Source organism: Mustela nigripes, chromosome 15, assembly GCF_022355385.1.
Source record: "Mustela nigripes isolate SB6536 chromosome 15, MUSNIG.SB6536, whole genome shotgun sequence".
NCBI classification, from domain to species: Eukaryota; Metazoa; Chordata; class Mammalia; order Carnivora; family Mustelidae; genus Mustela; species Mustela nigripes.
In genome coordinates this window covers 31,903,013-31,930,367 of record NC_081571.1, presented here as the reverse complement: position 1 = coordinate 31,930,367, position 27,355 = coordinate 31,903,013, and the positions used below count along the sequence as shown (strand labels likewise).

General features: G+C 45.4%; 1 protein-coding gene and 1 long non-coding RNA gene across 3 annotated transcripts in view; one reads left to right on the top strand and one right to left on the bottom strand.

The window, feature by feature from the left end:
• The window catches only part of LOC132002875 (uncharacterized), a 32,284-nt gene extending 24,717 nt beyond the window's left edge, over window positions 1-7,567 (top strand). The window contains exons 1-2 of one of the 2 annotated variants that reach the window (XR_009400049.1): window positions 1,371-1,794; window positions 4,256-7,567. This is a non-coding gene — a long non-coding RNA (uncharacterized LOC132002875). Of the gene's footprint in view, window positions 1-1,370; window positions 1,795-4,255 lie in introns of those variants that run through there. The other variant, XR_009400048.1, reaches the window with a different exon arrangement.
• A 440-nt stretch (window positions 7,568-8,007) lies between these two features.
• Window positions 8,008-27,355, bottom strand: part of VWA8 (von Willebrand factor A domain containing 8) — a 326,523-nt gene continuing 307,175 nt past the window's right edge. Inside the window, exons 42-45 of the mRNA XM_059378120.1 lie at window positions 25,595-25,753; window positions 12,077-12,175; window positions 10,826-11,064; window positions 8,008-8,546 (exon numbers count right to left, since the gene is read on the bottom strand). Of these exons, the coding sequence (XP_059234103.1) occupies window positions 8,438-8,546; window positions 10,826-11,064; window positions 12,077-12,175; window positions 25,595-25,753 (606 nt within the window). The 3' untranslated portion in view covers window positions 8,008-8,437. The remainder of the gene's footprint in view (window positions 8,547-10,825; window positions 11,065-12,076; window positions 12,176-25,594; window positions 25,754-27,355) is intronic.

The following is a 27,355-nucleotide window of genomic DNA, read 5'->3' as shown; positions in this document are numbered from 1 at the left end:
ATCTTCAAAGAGGAAAAAAAAAAAAAAAAAAAGCAAAGCAAAACAAAACAGCCACATCATGAAGTCGCTCCATGTAATGAGGCTTGCACTGTGGAGCTGTCATTACTCTGGGCTCCGGGAGGGTCTGGACTGCCCACTGGCCTCCCACCTCGCCCTGGCCAGTCAGGGCTGGAGTCAGCAGCCGGACTGCCCAGAAGGCCACCCTGGAGCCTTGGAGGAGAGGCTGTTTTTTGGGCCTCACTTAGAAATTCCTGGCTGGTCAGTGGCAGCCAAAAACAGGAGAACATTCCTGTCAGGCCTGTCACCTCACCTTGGTACATTCTGAATTTACGCTTTTGCTCAAATCACTCTTACCCCTACCTTCCTCCGGGACTCCCTGACCAGTGCTCTTGGCTCACAGAACCTTGCTCATCCTTGAGAGCCAGTGTAAGTTCTTCTTCCCAGGACCAGGGAGCCTCCGCATCCCACAACTCTTCATTCGACAACAGTTTATCGAGCCCCTTCCCAGGGCCCGGCTAAAGACGGGCAAGCCTGGAAGCCTGCCCTTGCCCGCACTGAGGAAGGGGCCGGCGTGCTGAGTGCCCAGAGCTACTCCCGCTGACCTTCACGGTGCCCGAGGCGCTCCCCTCTCCCTCAGTCAGCCAGTCGGCCTCTTCTTTGCTCTCTCAGGGTAGACCGGTGGTCTTTGCTTTTGAAACAAAATGGGAATAGGATGAGTCCCATGAAGTCGTTGTGAGGACTTAATGAGTTTGTTTAGGCAAAGTGCTTAGAAATGCCTGGCATGTGGGAAATGCGAGATAACAGCTGGTATTATTTTGTGTTATAATAATAATGATGATAATATTTTATTATTCTCCCTGCATATGACAGAACATGGCGGCTCAGGCTTAGTTTTCCAAGACTCCTCAGTCACCCTCCCAGAAGGGACCAGTTAAAGGCACCGATTCTGTCAAGGGCTCTCTGAATGCTTAGCGGGGTCAGGCGTTCTCCCCAGGTTTGAAGAAGGGGCACAGGCCGGGGAGACATCCAGATGGACTCCGCTTATAGTCTTGACTTTGACAGCAGTTCTGGCGCTAACAGCCTCCTGCAGGGAAAGCCGTGGTTGCAGGACACATGGCTTGGGCCACTCCTAAGAAAGGCCATTGTCCCTCACCCAAGGCGGGCTGTAGTGAAGCCTGAGAAACGAGGTTCTGACCACGGGACAAACTGCAGCCATGTCTGCAAACAGAGCGCTCGGGCTCTGTCTGTCCTGGAGGGACGAAAGCCCTGGAGCTGAGTGGCCTCCCGCCTGCCCCAGGAACCCCACCCTTCAGCCAGTATCTTTCTTTCTTTGGTCCCCACTACATTCACCCTGATGGAGCGGCTGCCCTGCACTCCGCATCCATTCTGAGGTGTCTGACCAGGCCAAAGGATGTCCTAACTGCCAGCCAAAATTGGTCAGAGTCCCTCACCTCCCAAGGGGTCACTTCCCTCTTGGGGACACGCCTGAACTGGCTGGCACTTTCTGCTTATGAGATGCCTTTCTTATTTGATTTCAGTCTTCGTAAACCCTGAGACATCAGGTGATTCTCCTCATCTCAGAGGCGAGAAGACAGCCATCTGAGAGGTTGGAAGCACGCCTGAAGTCACGCGGCTTGTGAGCAGGGGCCGCCAGGCTTCCGCCCTGACTCTGCAGCCGGCATCATGCAGAGGGGCGTTTGGAGGTTCTCGGGTGCATCTGACTATGGAAACCAGGGAGGCCTTCTCATCACAGACGCCGGCTTCTGTCTGTCTTCTGCTCATCCCTTGGCTCATGTGAGTTAGGTGCTATTCTCATGATGCCAGCTGTGTGGCTTTGCAATCGGACCTTGTTGGGAGAGTCTGATTTAATGATGCTCAAGTGACAGGACCAGTGAGACCGTCACAGGGCGGAGCTGATGTGGTTTTCAGAGAGAAGCTGATGTCATGGTTTTTATAAGCAGCTAGGGAATGGCAAGTCATGAAGAGAGGGGGCCATCAGCGGGCTCAGGAAACGCAAAGCTGGCTCTCTTTAATGTGCGATGACGGATGGGAATGAGCTGTACGGTGGCGACCATTTCACAAGATCTACATATATTGAATCAGTATGTCATACACCTGAAACTAATATAATGTCATATGTCCATTATACCTTAATTAAAAAAAAAACCCAAACTGGTTCTCTTTGGAAAGGGAGAAAAGAGAACCAACTCAAAGGGAAACAAAGAAAATTTTTTAAGAAGCCACACTCATTTTTCAAAGGTCTTTGATTTTTTAATGCTAGTAATATGTGAGTGTTTTTAGGAACTGTTATAAAAACAGCTTCTTCCTAAAGTCGGAATTACAGATGCTTCTACAGACTTCTTTAGATGCTTCCTAGAGGTAACCTTAATACTCCCATCGTACAGGAGGAACATTCTGGGTTTAAGAGGCTCCTGCTGATCTCATTCCAGTCCTCACCAGGATGGAACTCGGGAATTCCACGGCTCCTTCCTCTGGAACCTCCCCATGGCTTGTTCTACCTGCGTCCTATGGAGTGTGGATCAGCCCTACTTCTGCAGGGCAAGAAAGTGGCTTCCAAGCAGGATTGTGGCCTCTCAGGGGTGTAAATTCTCTTTGGAAAAACCCATAGCATAGGGTAAAAGTTCTCTTGGCAAAATGAAAAAAAAAAACACAAAAACCCAATTGGTCGGCTTCCCCAGAGATAGGGCCCAGGTATTGTGGGGCAGGGCCCCAAGTTCAAGTTCCTTGTCCTTGCTAGGGAATCAGCTCCCTATTATGCACGCTGCTGTGCCTACCTCTGTAACCCAGATGCCAGAAAGGTGGAGCTTCCCTAAGCAGAAGCACAAAATGCAAGTGCGAATCTGGGTGTCTCCAAAAAAGCAGGACGACAGAGAAGCAAGCCACTGCCCTGACAAAGCCTTCTCCGTGCCCTCTCGAGAGAATAGAGAGACCACATATGTAGCCTCAAGCAAGACCGGCACACCTCACCCCACCATGCGCCCGTCTCATGCCTGGATGCTGTGTCCCAGGCCCAAGCTGCAAGCCCCTCACTCCCTTCTGCTTCATGCCTGGTCACAGTCCCTCTCTGGAACCTTCCTCTCAGCTGGGGCCTGGAAGAAAGCCTGTGAATGAAGGAATTCAAACCAAGATGAGCGTGATGGATAGCCTCTCAGGGCTATTTGTATTTTAAAAGAGAAGCCCCTCTCTCTGGGAAATGCAGCTCCAAAGATAGACCTCAGATGTTAGGGGCGAGGAGCCAGGCCAGCTGCATGGAGCTGTGTTCTAGCCAAGTGACTGACTGTCTGCTCTCAGGCCGTCTTGTGGAACTGCCACAAACTCCCAGCTCTGCAGAGAGCCTTCCCATTTCTTCCAGTCCACACTGAGAGTCAGAGAGAAAAAGAGATTCTGTGGTTTGGGCCCTGCATGCTGAATCGTAGATCTCTGTGCTTGAGCTGGCACTGTATGGACATGCATAGTCTATCAGTATTGAAAATAGTTGTTCAAAGACATCTGAGGCCCCAAAGGACACTTTTCAGGTAAAAATCCTTTCTTTGTCAACTGCAAAATAAATGTGTGGGTTTCCCAGGCCATGTGTTAGTTAACTAAGTCCCAAACCTTCCCGGGTATGCCTTGTCCTATGCCCTCTTTATTTTTTGTGTGTAATACCCTGGAATCCGAGCGTCCTGGCTGGCATGCTGCAGAAGCCCGTGGGTTCCTCACCAGCCCTGCGCTCTGTGGGAAACCCCTCACCCCACTCCCTAACCCCCCCCAGGAGCTAAGGCCAAGGCTGGTCAACAGGCTGCTTCCCCAGTGCCGTTACTTGCTTTCCACTGGGCCTGCACGGGCCCCTTTCTGGGCCAGTGTTTTCGGGGCTGAATTTTACATGGGCCAGAAAATATTTGGTAAGAGGAAATGGACCTACTAGCTTTGCTAAGACTCAGTCCATTCCTGGAGCCCCAAGGATTAAAAATAAAAAAGTCTTAATTAGTGTGGGAATGAAGAAATGTTCAGTCTTGTTAAATTAGCATCAGGATTTATTAATATAAATATATTGCACTTAAAAACCCAACTTTAATGTCCTGAATAAACATACTTTTTTTTCTTCAACTAATAAGGCCTCACGTATGGCATCATGAGACCAATTACACAGAGGAGTCCTGACAGGCTCATTATTTGCTTGCACCATTCTGGCCAGCATGAAGGGACAGACCTGCTCTGGGATGTTTGGACTGACATCTCCCCCTTCCCTTTCCAGGTCAAACTTGGCCAGTGATTCTAAGGCTTCAGAGTTCCCTGGAATTTTAAGAAATCCCGATATTATCCTGAAACTCTTCTGGGCTTACACCCACCATCTCCAGAGTTAGAGTTGATCGGCAAACACGGATTGCTTTTTCAGGGAAAGAGCGGGCAGCCCCAAAGCTCTTTGACAAAGCCAGTGAGAAGAGAGGAGACTTGAGGTAAGCCTGGCGCCCACCTGGGGGAGAGGACCATGCCTGGGGGGTGGGCGAAGCCCCGCAGAGCTGATGTGTCACCTGATGAGATTTCTTTGATCCGAACAGGACGTTCCCGCCACAGTCTGGATCCGAACCACCTCAGGACAGAGTTCTCTTTTGCTCTGAGTGGCCAAATACCACAAGCGTCACTCGACTTTGAGATTATGTAACGCTGACATTCCAAAGCTGACATGTGGCTGTGAGGACAGACACGGTGTCTGTTCGAAGGTGTCAGCCCCAGACGGGCACTGGTGTCTAAAGAGAGTGTCAAATCATTTTCAGCTGGAGAGGATTGCCTGGCAAAGCATTTTTTTTCCCCCCTCCAGAGATTTTTGTTTACAGGATTTAACAATGAAAAAAGAAAAAAAACCACACACACACACACACACACACACAATTGCTCATTGTTCGGCTTGCGGCACAAAGGTCAGCTCGGGGCACCCAGTAGTTTTCCAATTTCTGACCCTTTTTGATCCCACGGTGCAGATCAGCAGATAAGGAGTTTTATTTTAAGGCAGCAAAATGCAAAGTAAGAGACAATGGGTAGAAATGTTGTGAATGACTGTCCAACAGAAGTATCTGTCCAGCTGATGGGGGAAAGCCCTGCTTGTCCAAACTGAATGACATTTTTTATAGCTTTTAGAAAGCATATGCTGTCAGGGACACTGTATTGCTGGGGCAATGGGTGTCGGTGCCCAAATCCTCTGTTCGTGGGAGGCAAAAACACACTGACATGATGTGGTTCTTGTAAGATGTGTGATGCACAGTCAACTCAGTGGCTCTGTGAGATCTAGAAGCAGGGACTAGAGTGTTAGAGATAATTTGGTTCAGCTTTTCAAGTTTAAATTCATTTTAAATAGATGAAGCAACTGAGACCCAGAAGTGACAAGTCCAAGTTCACACATCACAGCAGCATCTAGAACTTCCTTTCCACTGACTAATCCTACTTGGAGTTTATAAACTCTTCCACCACAAGATCAAACACTGGAATTCCTTTCCATGACCTAGAGTACTTTTGCCGTAGCAAATCTGCGAAAGAAAAGTAAAGGCAAGGCAATGGTTAAGACCCTTATGATAACACCCTGGCCAGAAAGTGGGAGCAGATTAAAATGCTCCATCGAAGCATTTTAAAAAGCCAGACATGTTACTGGTTGGAAGAATTTTTCTGGAAATGGACATTTTATTTCCTAAGATGAAAAAAAGCAAGGCACAATTTATTAAATACAAAGGGATATGTGACTATTCTTTGATGCAATTCCAGAAAAAAGTTTGTCCAGGCAGGAGTTGTTGGCTTAGCATTTGTGGAATCTCTCTCCTAACTGTGATTGTTGGGCCATAACGGCAACAGGACACACAGGCGACCACCCTGGTATTGCCCCCAGTCCCATACCTCTCTGCTCCCTTCTCGGGGGAGTTTAATTCTGGCTGAGCTGACAGGTGCAGGAAGGAGCCAGGTGGAGGGAGGGTTGAGGCCTCTGGAGCTGGCCGTTCGGGAACACTGACCGGGTTGTCCACGGAGAACTGCTTCTAAATGGCTTTCAAAGCCCTCGGGTTTGTTCAGAGAAAATCCCGCTGGCATTGATGGATCTCTCCTCCTCTGGAAAGAATGAAATGATTCATGCTGAACATGGGACAGGCTCAAGTACTCCGGCTCGGATCCACTCCTGGCTGGAGGTGCCCCATGTGTGATGAGGTCATCTTGCTGGGGCACACAAAAGGTTCTGGGTGGGGGGTGGTGGTGGGGGGGGGTGGTGGTGGGGTGAGGGGGTTACACACTAGACAGCGGCCATTCATAGCCTTCATTCCTCCTGGTGCTTACGGGTCACAATGAACCTTCTCAGCATTACACGGGCACTACAAGACCGAGCCGGTTCAGAAGCTTTTCAATGGAACCCCCCCTGAGGCTAGCAATGCATTTATTATAATGTCTTGGCCCTAAGAAGGGCCTGGGAACAGCTTGGAGTGGCCTATAATTAAGTACATTTAATAATAAAGGCACAAACTTCTTAGGTATTCCAAGAAGTGAAAATTATACTCTTCTCAGCTCCTCTCTCTCTACTCCCCTCCCCCACCATCTTTCCCTTTTACAAATAAGTCAGGAGTCACATGTTTTTCTTTCTTTGTTTGTTTGTTTGTTTTAAATGATAATTGCAAGGATGTCTGGCCAGTGGGGAAAGGGAAATTGAATTACGTGAGAACATTCTTCCCATGTTTAAAAAAATGGCCTCTGCTAATTCAGGTAGTTAGGGCACAGGCAGGATTTGTTAAAAGGCCATTCCGTTAGGGACTTGCAGATTCCGGGCAAAGCATTTTGGGGCTGTGGCCCTCTCGCAGAGGGGACACCCTCAAGGGGTTCAAGTTGTTGCTTAGCCTAGGAAGGCCCAGTGGGAGGTGTCCCTCCAGCAGTGGCTTCTACCCTCGGTCCCCACGCGCTCCTCTGAGTGCCTGAATGGGTTTACGGAGAGTCCCGGGGAGAGAAGAGAGCTCTCTGAACCGTGGTCAGGCTGCAAGAAAAGGAGCAAAATCTGCAAGAGCTCATCTTCGAGGTGGGAAGAAAGCACGAAGGGGGCTAGCCCAGCCCTGAGCTGCCCCGCCTGACTGTGAGGAAAAGTAAGACGAGCCATGCCAACTCACTGGATGGGACTGCATGGGAATCTGATCGTTTTTATTTCTTTGACAGCTGATAGGGAGTTGGGGTGGAGAAACAAACGGGTGTTTTCTTTCCTCTGACTGACTAAAATGAAATGAGCCTGTACAATTTCATGCTATATAGGCAAATAAGGTAATATTATTAACAAGACTGATTTTTCCAACTTGCGACAAGCAAGTACTCATCCACTGGTGCTCCCCGCCATTGTGCCTGCATCACTGGTGGAGAGGAACTTCTTTTATGGTTGAACAGAGCCTGACTCTGGCTGTAGCATTTGATTGTAAGCAAAATGACATCAGGCCCGTTGATAAATAAAGGTCAGCCTAAGGTAGGCGGAAATAAGGTACACTTGGAAAGAAAAAAGAACGAATCTTGAAAAAAAGGTTTTTTGTGTGTGTGTGTGCGTTTTTTTTTTTTTTTTTAACAGCTAAAGAAATCTCCAGTTCCCATTAATTCAAACATGCTGCCTTGTTTTTACTCTGCTTTAAGTAAAACCATAAGCGTTTGTTATTTCAAGCATTACGTTTTTGACACCGAAGTATGTGGAACTTGTGAGAAGCACTGGAAGAACAAGAAGATACAGGAAGTTCAAGGCAAGACAGCCTTTAGCATTCCATGATGGCAGCATGGAAATAGGACATTTGCTCTTCATTATTTAAAGAGTCTTTTAAAAAGTCAAATGGGAAAGGAAGCAATGCAGGGATCTTTTGATTCCTTTTGGCTTTGGCCAAGAAAATGGAATTATTGAAAAAAATCTAACCTTTTTTTAAAAGAACTGCTGTTAGGAGGCTTTGCAGTAGGTTAAATACTATAAAAATCATGGAGGAAAAAATAAAATTAATTATTGGACAGGAGCAAGTTGGGTGAGTTTACACAGACTTTTATCTCAATGGCGGAACATGGCATCAGAAATCACTTCTGTTACCTCAGGTGACCAGTCATTGTGTTAAGGCAAAAGCAAGGAATTCTCTTCCCCTCTGGTTTCTGGATATAAACCAAGCGCCATAGTTCTCAAATTGCCTTTGTTGACTCCTGACCTTTTTTTTTTTTTTTATAAAACTCAGCTCAACTCGCTTTACCCAAGGAACCCATCCCCGGTGGTAGATTTCCATGCACAAGCTCTCCTCCTGCTGCTTTCCTGCATTCTGATTCCTGAGCGAGCCCAGGAAGAGCCGAGAGTGCCAGAGTCCTCCAGGCAACGCGCAGGGTCACAGCTGTCGTCTTTTCTTTGGCGGGCTCTTTATTCCCATCTTATTTTAAGTCCCGGGGTCATCAGGGTGATGAAGGGTCTGCCCTAAACAGTGGACAGCATGGTGGAGGTGAAGATCTGTTGTAAAATCTGGGGGATGTCCTTGGTATCCATGGCAATGAAGGACCGGCCAGCTGGTAAAGTTCTCTGAAGCCTGCCCAGATGGAAAGGGAAAGAAAAATTACCATTGCAAATGGGGGCTCCCCTTCCACTTCCTGCCCCCATAACCACAGCATCCAAAGGAAGTTTTTACTTTCTAATACCTTGCCCCTGCCTACCACGGAATGGTTTGTCAGCAGGCAATAAAAGGCTTGGAAGGGCCACAGAACAGAGGGAGAGAAGCACACTGAGAGCAGTGAACCAAAAGAAAGCTCTCTTCAGTGAGAAAATCAGTTAATTTGAAAAGAAGTTTCCTTCCTTTTATTACTGTCATTTCCCGGTATTCCCTTGGCAGAACAGAGCCCGAGGGACGAATCTGGGATTAGCTCACCTGGGTCCAGCAAATACGTGGACCTCACCCTGTGCTTCTAAGTGCTTTCCCTGCCTTAGAACTCAGGCCGGGAAAAACGCTGCCCAGCCAAATCCAGGTGGTTCTTTCTTTCCTTCTCTCTCTCTCTTTTTTTTTTGGGGGGGGTGGGGCGCTCACATCATGCAGTGTGAAGGGCAATCTGGCTTGCGCAGTTGCAGCTCTGATGACACCAAGGTTATATAGGCTTATGATAATTCTTTTAAATGGCGATTTATCATCTGGAACAAAGGGCCATTTCTGAAAGCAATGAAAGTACAAGACACAGTTCTATCCAAAAGAACGCCTCCTTTCACTGTGCCAACAAAGTTTGGTTTTGGAATGACATTTCATAAAAGTCAACCATCCTGTGTCGTATCATACATTTGGCATGCCTGGGAGACCAGCTAATTCTGCAACATATCTTTTGCCAGTGGATGTTGGACCATTTCCCTAGGAAACCACAAGGGTATTATTGTACTTTCTTAAGTATTCAAACAGGATCTGTTCACTAGAAAGACAAAATAGCTATTTCAGCTCAACCAGTATTTGCTGAACTTGCTGTCTGCTTAATACTGGGCTGGTCCTGAAAGAAATCTGGGTGGAAAAGGCATGGCTTGCATTCGAGAACATCAACATTCCAGAAGATGCTAAAATATAAACCTGAGAAAAATGCAGTCAGTTGTAATAAACTGACAGTAATGACATGAAACTAAGGCAGTTCTTAAGCTTATTCTGCAATCCTGCAGTGGCAAAGGGAAAAGAAAAGATGCCAGCTCTTTGGAAGCTAAAACGTGTCCTAGTCTATACAGCACTCTGTATCTCAGAGTGTGACAGGTAAAAGACAGGAAGAACGAAAAGCTATGTGTTCTGGGCAGGAATGTTATTTTTGGGGGGTGGGGGAGCTCTACTTTCATTTGTGTTTTCTGCTTCATACAACTATTTCAAATGGAGAAAAATCACAAGTTCTTTCTGCTTATAATTCAAAAAGATAAATGTTGGTGTGTTTGAGAAATCAGTGTTTCCAGATCTCTCCTTTCAGTTCATCCACAGTGGCATTTGTTATCTGACCATAAACTTCTCTAGTGAATATTCAACACGTTCAGTGTAGTGTTTTACTATATATTCTTTCTTTTCTAAAATTATTTTTATTAACATAGAATGTATTATTTGCCCCAGGTCTGTGAATCCTCAGGCTTATACATTTCACAGCACTCACCATAGCCCACTTACTCTGTCTTACATTGTCTCCCAGTGCTTCACCTGCCTGTCTCCTCAGTGAGAAGGGACAAATACACATATAAGGGGGGTTATCCAAGATAGATAGATATGTATATATATTCCCCATGCATGTCTACCCATGCATATTTATGTATATGTCTCTCTGTGTCTATATATAGATATATACTATATATATACACATATACACACACACACATTTTCTATATCATTTATATACACATTTTATAGACACACATACATATATACCATCTCTCATACTGGGAAAAGTTTGTTACTTGGATATGATGTTTGCGACTGAATATGATTTGAACATGAAATCATATTTGGAGTAACTGAACTGATTAGAACTGAGCTTGAGACCTCAATGTTCAGTGCCAAATATATAAAACATTGTCTAATTTATCAGTGGACAAATCAATTTGTTAATTATTCTATTGTTGGTTTAAATAGATGAAAAATAATTAATTTAAGACTATTATTGCTCATCCAAATGTAAGAGAGGGCGCTCTGTCCTCTCAACTGGACCACCAGCCCCTCGAGGGTAGCAGCCCTAGTGGGTACTCTTCCCGCTGCCCCCCTCCCTGCCACTGCCCCTTGTAACACCGATCCCATGAGACGGCATGTGTCAGGCAGGTATTCAAGTGTCTCTCTGTTTGTCCTTTGCCGTATCCCGAGGTGGCCCTTACCTGGTTGCTTGATCGCCTAAAGATCCAATGAAAATGGCAAAAGCATTTACTTGAGGGTTGCTTGTCAGGATCTGGGCAAACCTGGCAGGATGTATTCCGTATCGCGACAGGTTTGCATCACTTAAGACGATGACGAAGTACTCGTCGGCTTCTTCTTTGACAATCTCCTTGATGGCATGTTCTGTCCCCTCTAAAGTGTGGTCCCCACTCATGCAGAACTGAGCGTGGGCGTGCATGGTCTGGGAGGAAGAGACGGGGCACAGAAGCCACGAGTAAGAAACTTTGTAAGCAAACATCATGAGAGTTCCATTAATCAGGAGAACGCACAAATACCGATTATTATACTCGAACAGGAAATATCTAAGTGAGCTCTATTTAATTTGCACCTTAGAGGGACAACAGTACACAGTGATATTTGTATGTGGTTAAGACTTTTGTTAGAAACAGGAAATGTTCCCAGACTCCCCCAGAAGCACTGACTCTTGAAACTCAAGGTGCCACTTAAAGCAAAAAAATCTAAGAAAACATCAAACTTGGCATCTCTCTCTCTCACACACACACACAGACACACACACACAGTGTGTAGGCAGAATTCCACGGTGGTCCCTAAGATTCCCATCCCCTGGCATGTAAAGCCTGCATAGTCCTTTCCCCTTAAAGGTGGGCAAGACCTGTGAGCAGACATGACATGGGAGAAAAATGAGGAATGGGTTGAATTCCTAATAAAGTTGTAACACTAAGCACCGCACTTACAACAACAGCTATGGAGGAAACTTACTTTAAGCTCCTGGTGTGTATGTGTTTCTACTGTAGCTCTAGGTATGTGAAATTGAATTTATCATCAGAAGATACTAAGGACATAAAATTGGGCTTAGAGAGTTCTCTAAACAGGGTCATTCTTTTTCTTTAACTGAAATGTGCAGGGGCTGAGCAGAACTGCAGAGGGTATAGGAGGCGACCCAGGCTGTAGAATACAGATACAATCCCAAGTACACTGAGAATCTGTAGGGAACAACGTTGAAAATTTGTAGGGTGGAGAAAAGGATTTTAGGTGTGATGAATGTTTTCCCAGTTTAATGCCTGAATATGATGAGTGTTTTCCCAGTTTAATGCATGAATATGCCTGTAAACAGGAAGTCTTTTTCTTTCCAGTAACTCCTGCTGCCTCGGTGAATCTTTTCAGTGATCAGCAGATACTTTACCTAATCTGGTAGAAGTTTTCACAACAGAGAGGTGACTTAATGCATTTACCTTCAGAATTTCTAGTCTTTGCTTATTGTCCTTGGGCATTTTGTTAAGTGGAACTAGACCAATGTTGTAGCCGTCTCCGGAGTGTCCAACGATGTCATACTACAGACGAGAGAATCAGAGAGTTAACAGAACTGTCACCAGACCTGTAAGCCTCCGACTCTCTGGGCGGCCACTAGACATAAGGGCTCCACGGACGGCCCCGGATGGGTCCAGAGAGACAGATGTGTGTTTATCCACAAAGGCAGACAAACTCCAGGCTTCTGGTCCATCCTCTTCTGTGATTTCTGCCCCAACAGGAGGTAGAAAGTATGACGAGGGCTTTGGGCGCTACCAAGAATTCCATTCTTAACTCTCAGGGGAGAGTTCAAAAAAATCACACACACACACACACACACACACACACACACACACACACACACAGAGTGGTAGGCAGAATTCCAAGGTAGCACCCAGGATTCCTGCCCCCCAGTGTACAAGGTCTGCATAATCCTTTCCCCTTAAGTGTTAAGTGAGGGCAGCACCTATGAATATTATAGGATGTTGCTTGTGATTATTTATTTTATGTGGCAAAGAGGATTCTGCAGATGTAATTAAGCCTGCTAACCAATCAATTCTGAGTTCATCAAAAAGGGAGATTATCTGGGTGGGCCCAACTTAATCATATAAGTCCTAAAAAGTTTTTTCCAGCTGGTAGCATAAGGGAAAGACAGAGAGACTTGAAGTATGGGGGGATGGGACATGTGAGAATTATCTGTGGCTGAGATGGGGCGGGGGAAGATGGGGATCTAGGAATGACCCTGGCTAATAGCCAGCAAGGAAACTGGGACCTCAGTCCTACAATGACAAGGAACTGAACTCTGCCAACAATCCAATGGGCTTGACAGCAGAGCCTCTAGGTCGGAAGCCCAGTCTGACTGACATCCTGATTCCAGCCTTAGGAGATCCTGAGCCGAGAACCCAGCTGAGTCTTCCCAGACTCCCAAACTCCAGAACCAGGACCTGATAAATGGGTGTTGCTTTCAGACGCTACATTTGCAGTTAATCTGTCACACAGCGATAGAAAACACGTAGGTTTTTTTCCCTGAAGGCAAAAGTGAAATGTATTCACCACAGAAATCACAGAAAAGCACAAAAAAGAAGATAAAAATTATTCAAGATCACATTAGTCAGAGATAACATCTGTTAATGTTTTGTTGTGTAAGTTTCGAGGCTTTTATTTCCTTTCAATGTATGTGTAAGAGGTTGTACACTCACACACACACGCGCGCGCCCACACACACACAAACACACATTCACATCTACAGCAACAGAACTTTCAACTGAAATGGATGACGTTCACCATGTGGGTTTTATAATCTGCTTTTGTACTCTAGTGTATGACATATATTTTTTGAATTTAGGAAATACCTTCTTAATTCTCTGTCTCACAATGCATATGAGAAAAGGCCAGAGCTGAGTGGGGTGCAGCATTTTTATGGAATCTGGAAAGAAGTTTGGGACCTTGAAGCAACTCTAACTGGAGCAAGGTGGTTTTTAACTGTTGACTCTGCTCCCAAATTCCCCTCTCCTCTGCCATCTCCCTCTAAGAATGTTCATAATGCTGATGTGAAAGTTAGAAGAGACTTCAGGGTATCTGGGCCAACTGGGAATATGCAAAGAAAACTCTTAAGTGTGGGCAAAGATTTTTGGGAGTATTGGGAATCCCACAGAGGGACAAAATTCCTAAGATTCACTGTTTTCTATTGCCGAACTGACTACCCACCCACAGCTGTCTTCTGAACACCTAGCATGTGCAAAACATGACTCTAGGTGCAGTAGGGGAATGCAGTAGTTTTCTTTCATGTCTATTCCTTTTTAACTGCTGAGTTCTTTGAGGCCATGCCTTATTCATCTCTGAATTTTAGTATCTGTAAGAATGCCTGGTGTGTTTATTGCAAAGATGCAATCACATTGGGGCAATAAGAAGTCTTCCTTTCCCATGTGGGCTACATTCTTTTACAAATAATCTGTTTGGAAGCTGGAATGCATTTTTCCCCACCATGCGATAAATGGTGGTTAGTCCAAGCTAGCTGACAAAAATCCCTGTACTGGAACCAAAACCATTGTACTTAAAATACAAGACCTAGAAAAACTCCCATCGAAATAATTTTGTGCAAAAAAGAGGGAGTCAGAAGGCAAGCTGAATTCATTGTGGAGTGTGCTGGAGTTGTGCATTTGGGGAGGCATGAGAGTGGAAGTCAAGTTCATGGAGTCAGAGATGTGGCTGTCCTCCCCAGGAGGCAGACATGTCTGCCAAGGGCAAATGCCCAGAGAGAGGAGGGCAGAGGACCCCTTTGACTGAACCCTGGGGAGTATCCTCCTCCGTGGGTGGAAGGAGGACACTGAGCTGAATGGAGAAGACAGGGGAAGCAGCACTTGGTGAAGCAGGATAAGGAGACAGCCGTGGGGAAACTGTCTGTAGGGTCTCAGGGAGGGGTTTGCAACTGTGCTGAATTACGCTAACCACAGCCTTCCCAGAGAATGGTGACTAGTGACCTCTGGGCCTTAGAATCCACAGCGACCTCTGTGGGGAAAAGATCAGTGAAAAGTTTGTGGGATATGAAAGAATAAGGAAACAGCATCTAGAGGGAGTGTTGGGGGACAGCTGTTGGTGCATTTTGTGGGCAGCAGAAAGGGTGTCATGGGGAAGGAGCTCAGAGTCACAGTCGGGCTCTAGTTTAGACAAGGAGGGAGGACACTCCCTTTTCTGAGATTGAAAAAAGGGAGAAAGAATGGGAATGGACAGAGACAAGTGTATAATTGGAAGGGGCAGGTATACGAATGAAAGCCCACGTAAGATATCTAAATATTTAAAAACTATCTATCAGGCCACAGACCGTTAAATAAGATCCTTCTATCCTCCTTCTTTGATCGACAAATACAGATTATAATGACCTGGAGAGCCAGGACTCCTTAAATTCTGTGCAAGAACAGGGTGGTGTGGGCGGCATGGCCCCTGGCTCACAGCCCAGGCCCTTCCCTTGCTGGACTCGGCTCTGTCCCATTCTGTGAGGTGCCTCCTCAGCACACGCGTGCATACCTAGCTCTCTCGCAGCCACACGCCATCATCGCCCTCCACACAGTCAGACCTGGGCCTTACGTCAGGCCCAGGTCTTCACAACATTGGCTAGTCTGCCCTAAGAAGACAGACCTACGAAAGGGACCCCCGCGTAGGCCGTGGAAGCAGGCTTGGGCTCATCTGAGTTTTCTTGGGGAATCCCCGAAACCAGGAGCATGATTGGAAAACTGGCTCTAACTGAACGTACCCCACTGGCCCCACAGAGTCTTAACTTCATGGGAGGGGTATGGTCAGAGAAGAGCCAGAGTAGGGTCTTGCGCAGGGGCTGGGACAATATTCTGGGCTTGGTTTTAATATTTTTAAAAATTAATACTAAAGATGGTACAAAAGAATTGAAGAGAAACTGACCAATACCTTAAAAAAGCTTGATAGCAAATGCTTTTTAGGGATGTAATAAATTCCACATGTGAAAAAGTATCTCCTTAGGATAGTTTGCTATCAGTCTGTGAAAAGGTAACAGAATTTGAACCCTACAAGCTGCACAGCTCTTGACAGTGGCTAACTGCTGTCCTGGCTTCAGTAGGCGCCTAAGGTCCCTGCCTTCAGCAGCAGCATTGGCCCAGATGTGGAGGAAGCCTGCCCGATTCCTCCATGGACACATGCTCGAGGCCCTATCAAGTCTGACGGGACAATGGTCACGGCAGGAACTGTCTCAAGCCAAGACTAAAGTTGTCTTGAGAAGGTGCCAGGCAGACTGGCTTTTGTTAGGAGCCTGGTGAAGTCATCTGTTCGGCGGGATCTTACACAGGAGGGGAGAAGATCGGTTCCTCGAAACTGAAGTGGGTTTCTCTTATTTGGCCGAGGCAACAGGGCTATAAATGTATTAGACGTTTCCCTCCCTATTAACTGAAGGTTGAAATTCTTCCTAATCAGATCACTGTGGATGAACCTCTACGAATAGGTATTTGACCGCGTGGTCTGCTCACCGGGCTGATGTAACTGGTTACCACGAGGAAAAGAGCTGGTGATTAAAAAAAGAGCAGCCAAAGTTCCTTCTGGAGGGTCTTTATCAAAACCAGATACTGGTTGATTAAATGCTTCAGAAACATTTTAGTAACTATCCATCTATCATTTGACTGACTGATCTACCCACCTACCATTTAGTTATCTGCCTGGGAGAAGAAAGCTTACTATACTTTTTCACACAAGTGAGATAAAGATAGGTGAATTACCCATCTCTCTTTCTTCCTCCCTCCCTTCTTCCCTTTCTTCCTTCTTCCTGCCCCCCCCCCCCCCCCTTTCTTTCTTTATGGTAAGGAAAGTGCTATTTGCAGAAGGATCCGCCTTTGTCTATGCTGGGTTAGCACTGCAAAGGCAGAAAAGACACATCTGGGCGCCTGGGTGGCTCAGTGGGTTGGGCCTCTGCCTTCAGCTCAGGTCATGATCCCAGGGTCCTGGGATCGAGCCCCGCATCGGGCTCTCTGCTCAGAGGGAGCCTGCTTCCCTCTCTCTCTCTGCCTGCCTCTCTGTCTACTTGTCATTTCTCTCTGTCAAATGGATAAATAAAATCTTTAGGAAAAAAAAAAAAAAGAAAAAAAGAAAAGACACACCTAAAGAATAGGATGAGGCTTATAAAATGGTTTGCAGGCTCTGGTTCTCATTTTCCAGACAGGCTTGGGGATTATTCTGCGCCCAAAGTAAATAAAATGCTTGAGAGGAATCCAAAGTACGTCCAAATGTGGACCGTTCCCTGGTGTTACTGTAGATCATTTTAAGCTTCCATTAAGACCAATACTTCTATGTCGTAATTATCTAGTATCTGCTCTCCAAGGACCCCAGCGCGTTTCACAGAGAGAAATTTGCTAATCCTCAAAACTGTCTAGGCTAAAGGAAAGAAGTACAGTAACTCATTCATTTCCCTTCTCTAACCCCTGATCCTGCCATTGCCCCTCCCCACCCCCGTCTGGTTCCTGCTGTGATCAGGGCTGACCAGACTTGCCAGGATCTCAAGCACATTCTGCATGTGGAAGATCATGGAGTCATTAAATAAGAGCCTCACTGTCATTATCAACCCCCCTAATGTTTAGATCGTAACCTTTTTTGAGCAGCTCAAAATTTATATCGTCATGATTTCTCTACTTCTCAAGGTCTCCCCTGAGTCCTTGTAGAGTCTTGCTTTTAGCACACACACATAAATAATAAACCACAGTAGTAAGGGACAGCCTCAATGAGAGAAGGCCAATTTTAATACTTATTTGCTTTAGAAGCCTGCTTAAATGCCCTTTTGCTGTATTTTCTTTTGAAAACCTCATTCATTTAGAGAAAGGTGTAACAAATGAAAACAAATGCTGAGTTTCAGTCAAAGTCACATTTATCACCAAGTAATAAGGCGGATTTATGATACGGAGATTGCAAAGAGATCTCAGCTTAGAATCAAGAGCTATTAGCGTTTTTAAAAAAGATTTTATTTGAGAGAGAGAGAGAGTAAGAGAGAGAATGTGCACGAGAGAGGAGAGGGTCAGAAGGAGAAGAAAACTCCCCACTGATACACTGCTTGATCCCAGTGCTCCGAGGATCAGGAACAGTGACCTGAGCTGAAGGCAGATGCTTAACCGACTGAGCCACCCAGGCATCCCTAGCATTTTTTTTTTTAATGAGTAAGATTTATGTTTAGGTTTCTATGGAGAAGGATAATCATCTGCTAACTTTAGGAGAGGTTATGCTTTATTACACATCCACATTATAACTAGGTATGAGACAGCGTCTGAGGCTATTTTCGAAGACCGACGATGTGTGAAATTCTCATCTCCTTCTAGAAATCCAAGTTACCATTCTAAGATGGCACCACTGACAGTGGGTAGCAAGGCTTAGGAGATGAATATGTGATTTCAAAAGTCAAGAGAAATGCCAACAGAATCCTAAGGTGTTAGCTAGCCAATAAGCTACAGTAGCTAGTTAACCTTCCATCGTATCATAGAAGTCAATGTAAAAACAGTGATGACCTGAAGGTCAAGGATTCTAGACTTAGCTCTGATGTTAATAAGCTTTCTGACCTAGGGCAAGTCACTTTTCTAAATCTTGTTTCTACCTTATAAATGATGCTGGTATAGATGACCTCTAACATTATATGCTTTTAAGTCACTTAACCTCTCTGACAAATAGGAATAATCTCTGTTTTATCTAACCTCACAGGATCACTGCAAATATAGAGCAATACATTTAATGAGTAGAAGGTCAATGTATACTTTTTCATAGTTTATAAACTGCTTCTATATATCTCATTTCATCTGGATTCTCTTCACAACCATTGGGGTGGGTATTCTTTACCTCATTTCACAGATGAAGAAATGAATGCCTGGAGAGATGAACAGCAATTTCCTAAGGTCAGAAATTGAGTGTTGGCAGAGGTGGGAGCGGAACCCAGGTGCCCTGACTCTCAATCCAAAGTCTTTACCATAGAGAAATAAATAATCATTCCCCAGCTGTTCCCTTCCCTGTCATCCCCTCCACCCCCAACCTCTTTGGTCAATATTTCTACCACAACAATGGAGTCCATTCTGAATTCCTTCATGTCGAACTGACCCAGAGAACTCTGCACACCCTTCTTTGGTCTTATCTTCAAGTTGCAGTAAGAATTTATTTAAAGCCTAAGCATGACAAGATGACCAGCTTCTATTTCCAAATGTGTGAAACATTCCTGAGGCATCGGAAGAAGGTTCATTATGGACACTGAGCTAAGTTGTTGATACAAGGAATTTTCTCAGCAGGTGCCAGTTTGTGAGTCACATCTTTCCGTATCCTTCTGGGAATTAGCCCAGCCTTTTTGACCACGATATCTTTGAGAAGTCATGCCTATTACACCTCACATGAATGATGAGGTGCTAAGGGGAGGAAAAGACAGAGTCTTTTATGTAAACGGTACATTTGCTCCTGAATCACAGCTTTGTCAAAATACTGACTGGGCAGAAATAAAATGGCTGCAAAAAACCAGGGATAAAACATCCACTAAAGGCCCTGAAGTGGCAGTCTGAAGTCCTGGCTTTTTACCACGGAGCTGTGTGACCTTGGGCAAAGGACTTAACCTCTCTGGATCTTGATTTTCTCTTATGTAAAACAAAGAGGTTAGTGAAAATGATTGCCAACACCCCTCCCACTCCCCAGGTTCTATAAAGATACAATGGTTTAGTCTAGAAACAGAATGAAAAAAGTCTGCTTCACTTACTCATAGGAAAATCTGTGCCTTGCTTTCTCTTGTCAAAGGAATGAATCACCTAAATGCACCTGAGGATTGAAGTCTTTTCTAAAAAGAAAGGCCTCAGAGTCTTACAAGAAATAACAATCCGATGTTGGCTCTCTTAGAAGAGCAGTTTTCTAACTGTTTAAAATATTTTTAAACAGTGGAAGTCTTTCTCGAAATGAAATATTGCACAAAAGCCCAGATTATGAAACATCCTGCAAAATCAATATAAGTGGGATTGCTGGGATGGACGGGGAAGGGATAAAAAGTCCTGTCCACCCACCATCGCTCCCCAGCACCCTCCGAGGGTTCCTTGTTACTCCGTTAGGAAACCGTGGCCTTAGAGTATGATTTATTTTCCACAAAAACGATAAATCTGAGGACTTGTTTTCAAAGTGCAACTTCTCGGTAACTAAACAAATCTGTTTTCCAGGGTGTTGCTACTTGAGTGCTCTGAGGAGAAACAGTAATCTAACTTTTGATGAGGTAGAGTACTTTGAAGGAAAAAAAAGGCATTAAGAGCTTTTAGAAAAGGAAGTCTACTTTAAGGTTCCAGTGAAAACATTCTCAGGGGCTTGCAAAAATCCCAAGGAACAAACTGGAATGAAGATAAAGGCAAAGAATGCTTCTGGACTTCAATAAAGTGGTTCACACAACTGTTACTATTGCTCTGTTCGCTTTGGTGTTTCAGTGCTCTGTGAACATTAACAATTTTGTTGATTATAAGATTAGAGGAGTTTATAATGATTACTAGCAAATAATGCTATTCTTGTCTGAAGAGACGGACCATAAATGCTGTCCCTGAAAATAACTGAATGCAGTTGGTAGACCAATTATGAGAAACTTAAAGCTCCAGATGGCTCTGAAATGTGTCCTGCCACGGCATTATCTTTTCTTCTCGGTGATTCTTACTTGAGGATCCTTGTGGTTTGGCACGGACCATGCTAAGATGGAACAGAAAGTGGAGGCGGCCTCCCAGTGAGCCTCCTGGACTAGGCTATAATGACCCAGGGCTGTGGAGCTGAGCCCGAGCCAAACAAGACACACAGAGACGCCAAGAGAGAGGTTTTGGGGAAGAGCCCAGATCACCAGGCCAGGCCAGTGGCTTCTGAAGGTTTCAAAGCAAATACAGACTGGACACCTTGACAAAGGAGGGAAAACTGGAGGCGGCCCACTTTGAGAGCCATCTGGAACTGAGGAATGGGGAGTCTCAGAGCACACTGCTAATTCTTTAAGATACCACATGCGATGGCCTCCTGGGCTACGGAATATAAAGTTTTCACTAGGAACTCCTGAAACTGTCATTTGCCTGTGCATCATTTTATATTTGCTGAGAAAGTTACATACTTTCACTTGCTATTCCTAGGCCTCATGTTTTTCTCACAAATGAGAATGTGAACACACAGAGGAAGGGAGCTGAAGGTGATCATGGGCGCACAGATACAGAAGCGGGGGAATGGGGCATGCTGGATGTACACGCATTGAATATCTCTGAGAAGATACCACAAAAATGTCCACTCACAGTGGTCACCACTGCAGGGGGCCGCGGGAGCTGAGGTCGCACTCTCACTCTTCTATGCATGTTTAATTACATGTTCAGTTACAAAAAACGCTCTCACAGAATGTCAGTAGGCTCCATTCCACCACCTTCTCACCGTTGACAAAGGACACCCGGGAGCCCCAGCAGAGACTGGGGAGCCAGTGGGCACTCAACATCACAGACATGTTGGCAGGGGTGGTGAGATTATTATATGAATTCTCCAGGGCACCCAGCGTCAGGGGAGGGGGCGGGGCAAAGCCTGTCGGGGGTTCTGAAAACACAGGGAATAGTGGCACAAGGTAAAAGGTGCCGTGAGGAAACAGCTCGATGAATCCAGGATGAAGGACGTGCTGCAAGACAACCGATCTGAACTCTCATGAGAGCCCCCATCCGGAGAAGCCAAGAGGGCAGTGGCAGGCGAGGTGGGCTAACAAGACACTGCAACCAAGAAACAAGTGTGGGGGGACGCCTGGGTGGCTAGGTTGGTTGGGCAGCTGCCTTCGGCTCGGGTCATGATCCCGGCGTCCTGGGATGGAGTCCCGCGTCGGGCTCCTTGCTCAGCGGGGAGCCTGCTTCTCCCTCTGCCTCTGCCTGCCATTCTGTCTGCCTGTGCTCGCTCTCTCCCCCCCTCTCTCTCTGATAAATAAATAAAATCTTTAAAAAAAAAAAAAAAAGAAACAAGCGTGGGCTTTCACTGGATCCTCGATTGTGTGTGTGTGTGTGTGTGTGTGTGTCGCGGGGAGACCAACTGGAAAAGACAGTTCTGGGAAACACGTATGGTGGTGAGCACAGAGTAATGTAAGGAACTGCTGAATATTTTCCATGCTGGAATATAACCCTGTGGGTTCACTATGCTTCCAGAAAAAAGACACCCCTGAGATAGCTGGGGAAAGTGAATTTGGATTGGATGCTAGAAGTATTACAAAATCACTGATAATTTTCCAAGGTGTGATAATGGTATTGAGGTTGTGTTGGAGAACGTCCTCACTGTTAGGAGAAGCATAATCAAAGATTTGGAGGTAAAGCATTATAACATTTCGGGTTTCCTTTCAAATGATTCAGAAGAAGGAAGAGCATATATTTAGAGAGAAACATGAAGCAAATGAGGGAAAATACCAGCAACTGGCGAATCTAGCAAAGGCACATGGGTGCTCATATTACTGTTCTTTCAACTTTTCTGTAGGTACACATGTCTTCCAAAATAAAAAAGTTGGGAAATAAAGGGGAAAATTTAAAAACTAAATAAAAAGTACCAGAAAGGGAAAACAAACAGAAGGGGAGTCCTGGCCCTATCCTACTGTCTCCAACCAGCCTTCTGACTTTGGGAAAACTCCTTTATGTTCCTGGGTCTTGGTTTCCTGTGTGAGGAATGAGGCAACTGAGTAAATGACCTGGGAAAGCTGTCCCCTTCTGAAGTCCATGGACACAGTGAGGAAGGCGACTCTTGTGCCTTTCCTGTCCTGCCTCTCCCCGGGCCTCCATGTCCTTGCCCCAAAACTGCTTTTCCTCAAAGAGCTTGTTTTGTGAAGTCTTAATGTCTTTTCCTTTTGTTGGAAAGATTTGAATGCACTGGAGACTTTCTGTGCTCTTACAAAAGTTCTAAAGGAACTGTAATGAATGTAAGGGGTATGTCTGTAAGTACGAGAAAATGCACAAACCCCAAACAATTACAGTGCTGTCTATTAAGAATCTAATAGCATAAAAAAAAACAAACCCAAAGATATTTCAAACTTTGAAGAAGTTTATCTTCTCTTGGTGTCTTGCTATAATTTCTTGCTCTAAATAGTGACTGGATTTGGTAATAATTTATTTTACCACAGTTACTTATGGTTATCTTCTCAGTGTATCTGTGGTTTTACTGATAAAGACTGAGGAAATGGTTTGTACTGTGGTGGGAATCAAAGACTATCAGCAAAATACTATCAGCAAAATACTACTTTGGGGGTGATACCCCGAAAGGGGGGATGTCTGGAGAGGAGGGAACTCTGCTCATGCCTCTGTGACCACATGTCTCTCTCGAATCTTCGATTTCTGTGTCCCCCTCATTACGCTCTCAGCTCACAGATGGCAGGAAACTCGGCACCTGGCAGAGTACTCTGCTTTTAGCAAGTGCAAAATCTAGGTTAGTCATTTTATGAAAATCCAGTACATCATATGGCAGCAACTTGTAATTGTCAATTAGAAACAAAGCAAAACAACATCTGGGACATGATCATTTCCGTGTGTGTGTGTGTGTGTGTGTGTGTGTGTTTGTAGTTTTGGTGCAGTATGTCCAGTCTCATTAATAGTTGTTCCAAACAACAGACTTTTAATAGTGAGAACTGGACAAATCTCGATCTCTCTGTACACTCCGCCGTGTGAGACGGAAGGAAATATTCAGCGTGTCCCATGATAATCATGCCATCTCCCTGCAGGCTGTGGGAATGGCTCTCTGAACCCCCTATTAGCTTTGCCACCTTCTGCCTTCTAATTCTTTACCCAGTCCTGGGGAGCTGTGTCCATCGATCTCCTGGTGAACTCCTAAAAAAAAAATCTTTCTAAAAACTTAGAAGAAGTAATTTTACCTGTCAGAGCAGTCCTGTTCTCAAAGGCACAGAAATCCTTTTCCTAACTGGAAATTTTATTCTGGATAATATGAACACATCTGCCAATTTTATCATTTTTATTTATTTATTTTTTAAAAAAGATTTTATTTATTTATTTGATAGAGAGAGACACTGACCGAGAGAGGGAATACAAGCAGCCAAAGTGGGAGAGGGAAAAGCGGGCTTCCAGCTGAGCAGGAAGCCTGATTGGGGCTTGATCCCAGGACCCTGAGATCATGACCTGAGACAAAGGCAGATGCTTAACAACTGAGCCATCCAGGTGCCCCAGGTATGGCAATTTTAATAGTGATGTGTTTGCTACCATCTATAATGGAGCAACATCTCCATATAACTCAGAGGAAGCTGAGGAACACAGACCTTCATGATTCACACAAGAGGCAGTTGGGCTGATGCCAATATTAGCAGAACCCAAGGGTGTTAAAGCATTTATTGAGATTCATGCGGTTGTGATGGATGGATGTTTAACCATCCCCTCTCTGGTCATCCATGGTCCAAGAGATTTAGGAATTATACTCAACCTCCTACTAGAAAGGATCTAAAATATTTTCAAGAAAACCATAAAAAATAAAAAAGTAAAAAATCAAAATAAAGAGAAACTTACATCTGAAGGGACAGAGGGTCAGGGGAAGGAAAAGGCTGAATACCAGGGCACAAGCCACAGGCCGTAAAGCTGTCACCACTGGTCTTTGAGTTTGGCTCTGAGTTTCTGGCAACTAAAACCACGAGGGATAGTTCAATGGTTTTCAGGAATCACAGGGGGAAATGGAAACGCACCCTGTTCTTCGAGGGAAGCAAAGCTGCTCCCTACATGGAAAGTCCATGTTCTATCTGTATTCGCATTCTGCCCCTGTACAGAGTCTGGTAACCCACTCCCTGGGCAAAGCCACCTTTTCCTACCACTTTATTTGAAGAAGAATCTCTCATGCAGAGCTTCATACAAGGGACCCCTGGAGGCCTGGAGCTCTAAAACAGGCTTCCAGTAAATGACGTGATAGGTTCCATCCATCTGTTTCTATCATAACATGCAGGCATGTCTCAGGACATCGATCGTACGGGTGGGATGTTGAGCTAAATAATGATCTACGACTGCCTATGTCTGCAGGACACCGGTGATTCTGAACACAATCTAGAATACCCATGGCTAGACCATGTACCTGCTACATGTGTCAGCACATACATCATTTCTCTCTGCTGCACTTTTGATATTAACCACATAGCATGTGATATGTCATCTGCTCTGGTAAAGGCCAGAGGGCAGGTAGTTAAGAGGGGACTGCTTGGCTCACCTTGGGTGGCCACCTGGTTATGGGGCATCCTTCTCCACATTCTGACCTCTGAAGGAGGACTCTGAGCGAACCGAGCAACCACAGAAGGACGTAGTTTAAATGGGAGACTGCATTTCTCCCAGGGTTGCTGTCTTCATTGTTGAGGGTCCTCTATTACTGTGTAATCCTTGCCCACATGGAAAGGCACAGCATGGCTGAGAATAATGCTCTTTGAGGGTGTTCTCAAACCTTGGGATGCTGTCTGCTTGGCGATGGGGCAAGAATGGGGTGTGGCGGGAACTATGATGAGGAGGGAGGCTCTGAGAAATTTGGGGAAGAGACTTGTGGTGTCTCTCTATGCCCCCCCTTTTAAAAAGATTTTATTTATCTGACAGAGAGAAAGATCACAAGTAGCAGAGAGGCAGCCAGAGAGAGAGGGGGAAGCAGGCTCCCTGCTGCGCAGACAGCCCTATGAGGGGCTCGATCCTAGATCCTGAGATCATGACCCGAGCGAAGGCAGAGGCTTAACCCACTGAGCCATGCAGGTACCCCTCTATGCCTATTTTTTATGACTAACATCACACGTATAGTGCAGTGCTCTCTTCTGGAGTCATCAGTCCTTTAAATTGTATTGGTCCTTTAAATCATTTTCCTGATAATTACGACAGATAAAATAAAAGGTTCTCTTTCGCTATGTGGTAAGTGACCTGATGAGGAGAGGATTTTTGTGCACTCATCATGCCCTACGTGGGGGGACCTCTTGGGCAGATGTGGTCAGTGATGCCTCTCATCAGTCTTGGTTCATGCCATACCTTGAACTTCTCTTCATAGTTCTCGAAGGCTTCCATGACCATACACATGGCCTCCATCGAGCGCTCCAGCCGTCCATCCACCCCGTTAAAGCGGTACATGCTGCCAGACACATCAACCACCAGGCGCAGGCGCTTGGGTTTCTGTTGGGGGCTGCCCAGCTGAGCGGGGAAACAACAGAACAGGCTTGTGAAAACCACCCCTGGTTGCTGTTGCGAGGGGCCCATAAAGGCCTCAGAGTGCCAGCCGTGGGGCAGACCGATCAGCTGGGGGCTCGGCAGGGTGCGAGGCTGACCTGGTAGGTGGAAAGGATTGTATTTCAGTAAACGGGACTGCAAACTCAGGCTGGTAGTTGAGGCCATATGGGAAAGATTTTCCTTTCGAATCTGGTCCTTTCAAGGCCTAACCTCAGCTAGTAAAACCGCCTTACTGAGGCTATTACTCTTAAAAATAATAATCTGGAAAGATAGAAACCCCAACATGTCATTTTCATGTCATGCCTCGGAGTCAGTTACACTAGCAAGATTGAGTTATTCTGGAAGGCCACATCGATTTTACTCCTACCTGTTATGTAGTAACCTGCAAATCATTTTTCCACAAAGCCCGCCAGTAATGTCAGATTCCTAAAACAAGGCTATGGGAGAGGGGGGGGGTCTGGCGAAGAACTGAGGGAATATGTTTCCTCAGTATCTTCTGTTATTAGTAAGCTTTCATGTTTCTCTTCCTTCCAGTTCCTGCATTACTACTCGTTACTCTTCTTGGCCGTTAAAGCACGAAAGTAGCATCCAACCATACTTGAGTGACAAATGTCAATTAAAATGTGAAAATCTTCTGAGTTTCAGTTTGATTCTGGACTCATGCCTGCCAGTTTGCAGAATTAAAAACAAAAATATGTTTGTCAGCTTTACTTACAGGAAAAAAGGAAGAGGAAAATTTCCAGATTATTCTGTCATTATACACCCACTGACATGCATGAAAGCTAATGAGCATGGTCGGTAATTTTCAAAACACAGAGTGGGTATTGGAGGGCAAAATTCAATATATTTCTTTAAAAACTTGTTGAGTATCTAAAACGAAAAATAGTGCCACATATGCTTCCATGACCACTCGCAATTCAGATATATCTGAACACGGCTGTTGACCGCGATGAGTCAGTAAAGAACATAGTTGTTGACTCACGCCAATGACACAGAAGTGAGTACAGCCCAAATTACCAAAAGATCCTTTCTGAATAAACATCTAAATGGAGCGAGTGACTGCCATTCCCCACCAGTCACCGCACCCCCAGCTCTCAGCAGCTGCTTGGCAATTCTGGTTATTCTGGGACACAGAAGATCATCATAGAGAGCCCTCCAAGAGGAGAGCTGCAATATTTCACCTACTGCCATTTTATGTTTGCCCCTCTGTAGCAGATATTTTAATATCAGGGCTGTCGAAAGCTTTACATACTGTGGTTGGAACTACTGAAGGGAGAGTTTCTTATTTTCTAAAATTTTCTTCAGGTATAGGATGAACAGACTTTTAAAGTCACAGGACAGTAGAAGGCCACCAAGATTGCTCTAGAACACTGGGTGTCTTCCATTTCCCTTCCAGGGGCAGATCTGCTCTGTGTCCTAGGAGCTGAACTGCGTGGACAACATCAGCCTCTCTCTCAGCTGTTAGCTTCTGGTGGAGTCTGTGGATGGGAGGCCCTGTCAGGAGATCAGGTTGCCATAATCAGGGTTTATGGCGTTTTGACAAAGATGGCAACTCAAGAAAGCATT